Genomic DNA, 7,500 nt, shown 5'->3' on the forward strand with positions numbered 1-7,500 from the left:
GTTTTAACTCACTCACTGTACCGTATGGTAACTATGGTTTGCAATTTTGCATCACGTGCAATAGTTATAGGCTATGCATTATCCACCTGTCTGTCTGTCTGTCTGTCTGTCTGTCTGGTAGGTTGTATGTACATTGCCTGCATACCACATATATAGGCATGCTGTTCTTGTGAAGACCTTTTATGTGTGACCTTTAATTTGTGCACAAAGTCATCATTTGAGGGCAGAAACATCTGTTGTTTTTAAATAGGCCTATACAGAAAATGTCAGATAGCAGCCTTTAACACAATTGGTAAATACAATCCTCCGTGTGATGTTTTCTAAAGGCCTTGTTATGGTGGTGGCTATCTACTACAGTATGTCTCCTAAGGTCTCCTTCAGCCCATACTGATTATTACAACTATAAGGCCACTTTTCCACCAGGGTTGAACCGGTTCATTTTTTTTGTTTTTTTTAACCAGTTCAGAGTGTTTCCACTGAAAATGCATTTCTTCAGAACCCCAAAAGTTTCCAAGAATCTAGAACATTATTTTCTTGGTGGAAAAGGGCCCTAAGAGCAACTTCAAGCCCACGTGTGAAAGTGTTTTTCCCTGTTCTTGTCAACCCTCCTCTTACCCCTCTCCCTCTACTCTTTTTTCCACAAATACCGCCCATCCATCCTCTGTCCGTCCGTCTTTCTCCTCTGCTCTGGTCTGTCTGTGTCCACTGTGTGAAATACCAGAGGCTCTTAACTCTGACACAATGACCTTTGACCTGTGGGGGTCTTCCCCAGGGGAAGGTTTAATTTAGACTACTACTGGCACCCTGGTGACTGACCACACACACACGCACACACACACGCACTGGTATGTGTACACAGCCAAAGAGGTATACAAATGTACACATATAGGCAGAGAGAGGTACTTTTCCACATATTACGTCAGTACTGATGTGCTTACACACAGTAACGCAGTGGGTGCATATGTGTGCAAGTGCATGCATGCACAAACACGCACGCACACACGTACGCATGCACGCACACGCACACACACACACACACACACACACACACACACACACACACACACACACACACACTGAGTCAGTCAACTGTGAACCCTGAACTGTGAACTGGGGAGAGCCTAGTGGGCCATTGGAATCCCCCTCATGTGAACAAAACATCCAGTATGCCTGAAGTCCATCCACCTTCCTTACAAGGAAAAGTCTGCTCACCTCAGACATATGGACCATTGTATGGCTGGAGGGATTAGCCAAGGGTCAACATGACTACATAAAGGAGAGTTTTTAGCCTGAAGTTATATACATATACTATGCATGCATACATTTAATTGATTTAAAAATATACATATACTATGCATGCATACATTTAATTGATTTAAAACGCATACATAAACAGTAGCCAATTATATATCATGTGTTGTGTTTTGGCCTGGCGATAGAAAGATACCCCAGAGGGGTTAATGCTAATTGTTAGAGTCAGTTGTCAGTTTTTTAATAACGTATTTCACATGCAACATGATTAAAGATTGGCTCAGAATGTGTCTTCTATGCAGTGCAGTGAGTGCACTTGCATGTTAGGAAACCAGTTTTTGTCTCCAGATCCTGTGGTTTCATTGTTTTTCTCTGCTGCATCTCTGAATGATGCCATAGTTGTTGTTGTTTATCTTAGCGATACGATGGAACTGGATATTTGAACAAAGTGTAATTTGAGGTCGGCCTGGGCAACGCCATGTAGCTATAGGGCTTGCAAGAAAGCTCATTTGGAGGTAGGTATGCAATTATATTTGGGCCAGCACTGAATGGAGAATATACAGTAGCACTGTGCACGATACTTCACTGAATGGAGAATATAGCACTGTGCACGATACTTCTGGTCTGGTGTCTGTGTCTCTGTAAAAGCCTGTAAAAAAACTGTGATCACAGTTCACATTTTTAGTTAAGAAGAAGAGAACAGAATAGAACAGAACATCTCTGCAGTCAGTGAAATGAACTCACAGAATTAAGTAAGAGGTAATTTCTGGCCACATTATAACCTCCCCAACCACCCTCCTTCCCCCTCCCTCTTGTCTGCCTCATCCTCCCCCATCTCCGTCGTCCCTCTTCTCACCTCCTTCCCGCTCTCTGTCCATCTCTATTCCACCTATTTGTTTTTCTCCTCCCCTCCCTTGCGTGTCAACAGTGGTCATAATGAGAGGCATTCCGGAGTCCAGTGTCTGTGTTGGGCTACTCATTACGACGTTATTGCACAGAGAAAACATTGCAATGCAACAAATGAGGGGCCCTGGCTCAATATGGCTTCTGTTGCAGCACCATTTCTTACAGGTGTTTACGCTGACCTTTTGAAAGTTCGCAACGAGGGTATTCTCCTTTTGTTCCTCATTTTTATAATATTGTGCCCTCAGCTTTCCTAATTTAGAAAAGAATTGAAAGAAAAAATGTCACAACGTCCCTGAATTAAAACACACAATTGCCTGTGTCATAGGAAAAAAAGAAACAGGGCTTTTGATGTTATCCTTTTAGTATAGCTTGTTAAATATTCATAGGGAACAGTAGACAGAAAGGAAAGATGGGGATTGAAACACGGCAAAGGCCGTCAGGCTTGGGAGTTGAACCCATGTCACACCGTCCGGCTGGCTTAGCAGCCTAAGTGCCCAGATGGTTGAGCTAACCGTCCGGGCCTAGCTTGTTAAATTGTACTTTTTTCAATGTGCGTGTGTGTGTGTGTGTGTGTGTGTGTGTGTGTGTGTGTGTGTGTGTGTGTGTGTGTGTGTGTGTGTTGTGCGTGCGTGCGTGCGTGCGTGCGTGATGAGGGAGAAGAAGGCAAAAGACAGTCATGACTGACAGATGACATTTTAAAGAGAGGTTGGCTAAATATCAGCGAATAATGACAGTAGACAGAAAGGGATTTTCCACATTGTTTTATATCTGCCAGTAGTGCAGTGTATAAGCAAGCATCACCCTTTCCTCTCCATTCTATGGTATATCCTTAATCACAGTGGAAAGTATGCTTGGTATGTCTTTATGTCTGGCATTAAAGGGATGACAGTGTTGTTGTCATAACAATCTGTATTCACATCTGATGGGGTTTATGACAACACACTTGTTCCTTATTTATCGTGTGAGTGTCTGTGCATGTCAGTAAACATTACAGTAGCGTGTTGCTTCCACCGCTGTAGGGATGGTGGTTATGGACTCTACATGTGTAGTTCAACAAGTAGAGTGCTGTGTTGGGGGTATCTGCTATTTAGCCTATACCCTTTAAAGTAAACTATACTTTTTTAAACATTTCAAAACTAGTAGTACTCATATGACAGCAGCAGTCTGTGGCATTGAGCATCTCCATATTAGGGCAAAAAGTGATGAGGCAGACATACATGCGCAGGCAGAGAGAGATTTCCAGAAATGTATATGCCCTGTATCAATTAGTGTTAGTGTTTTATTTCACAATGACATGAAGGCTGCTGAAATATAAATGTAATATACATATTGTGGCATTCTTCTCTGTGTTAATGGAAAATCCGGTAGGATTATGTAATATAATGCATTGCTTGGCACAGAGAGTAATTGTGTAACCTTTAATTGAACGTATTTTGAAAGTAAGTTACCGGTAGTTCCACACCAGTCAAGTGACTCACTCATGCATACACATTTTAAACACACATGAAATAATGAGGTGTTTGATAATGCTTTTAGCTATGTTATACTATAGTTTAGTTTAAGATGATGTGCAGGTCTGCATTTCTTCTGCAGACACCCAGAATGTTATTGCTTTGTCTTTCCCCATCACAAAACTGACCAATAAGAAAGTGGTTGTCACAGAAATGGATGACTTTGGATGGATGATTAATATTATTTTCTTTTATCAATCAGGAGACTGGACCCAGGATTTGGGCTGTCAGGGGCAACCAGCGACCACCCAGTAGCGGAGTCCCAATCTGACCAGAGTGTCACCATTCTGCATGCCAAGGTGGCACAAAAATCCTATGGCAATGAGAAAAGGTCAGTTTACTGCTGCTATCTTAGATTTAGATGATATCAACAGTATCACAAAACATCACACTGCACTGTTAAATGCAGATACCACATTTGCCTGTACTGTATATGCAGTATAGAGTATCCACTAGGAGTGCATGCATCAGACTATTATTATTAGTAGTTTCCAATATCAGCCAAAGTATTTATAATACGCATAAGGCTTACGATAGTGATGCAACTCAAATAAGAAAATCAGTTTCAATCTAACTACTTAGAGTTGCTAGTCTATATGCAGGTATAATTCCTATGGTGCAGAAGAACTGCTGCAACTATGTCCCACAATATTGTCTTTGCTAAACACGAACTATATCTCCTGTAGGTTCTTCTGTCCTCCTCCATGTGTGTACATCAGTGGACCAGGATGGAGAGCCAAACAGGATCATCTGAAAGGTCCGGAACTAGAGATCTATTGACATGTTTAGCACACATTTGAATGTTTGAAAAATAAATGTTGAGTATATAGAGTGAATTTCAGCTCATATCTTATCCTTATCCTGCTCTCTCTCTCTCTCTCTCTCTCTCTCTCTCTCTCTCTCTCTCTCTCTCTCTCTCTCTCTCTCTCTCTCTCTCTCTCTCTCTTTCCATCTAGTGGCTGGTTATGGGGACTCGGTGTATCGTTTGTGTGGCTACATGTGTCTGGACAGCTCCGGTCACTCCCAGGCAGACACATTCAAACTGGTCTTTGAAGAGCAGCCAAATACCACGGTCAGAGCTAAGTGTGTGTGTGTGTGTGTGTGTGTGTGTGTGTGTGTGTGTGTGTGTGTGTGTGTGTGTGTGTGTGTGTGTGTGTGTGTGTGTGTGTGTGTGTGTGTGCGTGCGTGCACAGTTAGACCTTGTACTCAATTATTTTTGGAAAGGTCAGAATTACAGAGTAGCCCACAGATCTGCTGATGGATAATCCACTTGAGCATGTGAACCACTTTGCCATTGTAAGATAACCTTTGACAAAGAATAAAGCATCACCAAATTGGAAAGTGAGTGGTTGATCCAACGAGCTAGTTTTACTTTAGTAGTGTTCAACACTGAGTAATATCTAAGTCATGACATGTAACAGTGCCTTACTTGAGAAAGATATTCTAGTACTCTTTCCAGCCCTGCAGAGATGTGTATATTTGCCCAGACGAGACATACAGAATTTATTATTCCAGGTCTGTTTACTTGACAAACAGCCACGTTGCTATAAACCCCCTGTGTGTGCATGCCAGCCACTTACTGTATTTACCTACTGATGCATCATAGGCTTCCTTATATAAAAGTATCAAATGAGTCTAAGAAGAAGTTAGTTATATTCATACTGGTAGGTCAGTCGGTCACTAGGTCCGTCCTCTGGCTGCCTATGTCTGTCTATGTACTGTACATGTATGCACCCACCCATCCATGCATTCACCCCCAGATGTTTGCCTGTGCCAAGTCCCTGTACATCTCAGACCAGGACAAGAGGAAACACTTCCGCCTGTTGCTCCGCCTCTTCCTGGGCAGTGGGCAGGAAGTGGGTTCATTCCAGAGCAGGATGATCAAAGTCATCTCCAAACCGTCCCAGAAGAGACAGTCCATGAAGAACGTTGACTGTGAGTCTGCCTACACAGCACAGTTGTTAGTGGCCATCCTTAATCAACTTTAGTTAATCAATCTACATTGGGATATGGGAATGGATGTTTTCTTTCTTTTCTTCCCCCCACATCAACAAAACAATTCTGTTGACAATATTTAATTCTGTGTCATGCAGTGTCACGCAGTCGTGCAACAAAGTAATTTGACTTAATCCTAAACTATTTTGAGGAATGTTCCCAGTGTTCGCTGTTTTGTGTGAACTTGTGCCATGTTCCTGCAGGTATGAGAACATGATTGGCAGATGATGGTAGGGTGTTAGACATGTCAAGTGTAGGGAGCGGGGGGTCAGACTGAACTGTCACAAATAATCTATCACACAAAACAAAATGCACATTCAGATCCACACACACACACACACACACACACACACACACACACACACACCCACATGCTAAATCTATACTACTTTAAAAGTCCATAGACTTGACTGCCATATGACGTCATTTCAAAAGCCAGACGTTGGAGGGGATATAGCTCCCCTCAAAAACACCGATCTTTGTGCATATCATATACAGTAAGGATATACAATAAATAACAGTAGGCTACTCTTAGAGTTAACTGTATACTGTACATTTCTTTGAGGGGAGCTAGGCCTCCTATGCCCAGCTTTCCGGGTTTGTGTGAACACAAACATTGGCTTGTGATTGGCTGATCACCCCATAGCGATGATTTGATTGGCTGAGCAAAGTACATATTGAAGCTAAAAGTGAGGGCAGTAAAGTGAAGACGAAAATTGTGATTGGCCAGAATGAGATGATGTATGATGATAAGAGCGCCCCTCACTTCACACTGGTGTGATTTTTCTTTGTCTACACAGTGAAATCCTGAGCATTGAGTTAGCGCTACTCAGCAGTTTGTGTTGTGTATGAGCAACAAAGCCCCCCCTGCCCCCGGCATGCAAACAGTGCTGCATGTTTCTGTGCTTTTCGGCGTTAAAGAGGGAATGTGGTAGAAAGAGTGTTTACTGGTCCCCCCCTCTCTCTCAGTCTCTGTCTCTCTGTCTTATCACCTCCCATCTCTTTCCCCTCTCACACTTTTTGTCATAACTGGATTTACAAATGTCGTGGTTCCACTCCTGTGAGCTTCTGATGTCACAGAGTGATGTTAGAGTGTGACATTATCATTGACATCAGCAGGATCTATATAACTGCCTGCCAGTCAGTCGGTCAACCCAGCTGCAGCATATATACCAATATTTTGACAGCAGGCAGCCGTAATGGCAAAGCTCCAGGGCTTTGACTTCTGGAGGACCACTTTGAAGGGTGCACGTTTCGTCGTGGCGCCAATGGTAGACCAGAGTGAACTGGCCTGGCGTTTACTGAGCCGCCGCCATGGCGCCCAGCTGTGCTACACGCCCATGCTGCATGCCCAGATGTTTGTACGAGACCCAAAGTATCGGATGAAACACCTCTACAATGAAGTGTGTGCGGAGGACAGACCCCTCATCACACAGTTCTGTGCCAACGACCCCGACATGTTCCTGCAGGCGTCTCTTCTGGCCCAGGACTACTGTGACGCCATCGACCTGAACCTGGGCTGTCCCCAGAAGCACGCAAAGACTGGGCGTTACGGAAGTTTCCTTCAGGATGAATGGGAGCTTCTGGAGAAAATGATCAAGTTGGCCAACGAGAAGCTGTCTGTTCCAATCACATGCAAGATCCGCGTGTTCAAGGAGATCGACAGGACAGTGCGCTTCGCCCAGATGCTAGAGAAGGCTGGATGCCAGCTGCTGGCGGTCCACGGCCGCACCAAGGACCAGAAAGGAGACACGACCGGCGTCGCCAGCTGGGAGCACATCCGGGCCGTGCGGAAAGCGGTGAGCATTCCGGTCTTCGCCAACGGCAACATCCGGCA

General features: G+C 43.9%; 2 protein-coding genes across 2 annotated transcripts in view; both read left to right on the top strand.

The window, feature by feature from the left end:
• rbpjl (recombination signal binding protein for immunoglobulin kappa J region-like) overlaps positions 1-7,500 on the top strand; it is a gene marked incomplete at both ends in the record, with an annotated part of 20,343 nt that overhangs the window by 668 nt on the left and 12,175 nt on the right. The window contains 4 exons of the mRNA XM_080789996.1: positions 3,871-3,999; positions 4,355-4,425; positions 4,625-4,740; positions 5,429-5,603. Coding sequence (XP_080646122.1) covers positions 3,871-3,999; positions 4,355-4,425; positions 4,625-4,740; positions 5,429-5,603 — 491 coding nt within the window. The remainder of the gene's footprint in view (positions 1-3,870; positions 4,000-4,354; positions 4,426-4,624; positions 4,741-5,428; positions 5,604-7,500) is intronic.
• The window catches only part of LOC308325823 (tRNA-dihydrouridine(16/17) synthase [NAD(P)(+)]-like), a gene marked incomplete at its 3' end in the record, with an annotated part of 1,140 nt that continues 499 nt past the window's right edge, over positions 6,860-7,500 (top strand). The window contains exon 1 of the mRNA XM_080778526.1: positions 6,860-7,500. This exon is cut by the window's right edge and continues 499 nt beyond it. Coding sequence (XP_080634652.1) covers positions 6,863-7,500 — 638 coding nt within the window. The 5' untranslated portion in view covers positions 6,860-6,862.

The sequence above is a fragment of the Protomyctophum bolini genome (assembly GCF_963924005.1).
Source record: "Protomyctophum bolini genome assembly, chromosome: 2".
In the NCBI taxonomy this organism is placed as follows: Eukaryota; Metazoa; Chordata; class Actinopteri; order Myctophiformes; family Myctophidae; genus Protomyctophum; species Protomyctophum bolini.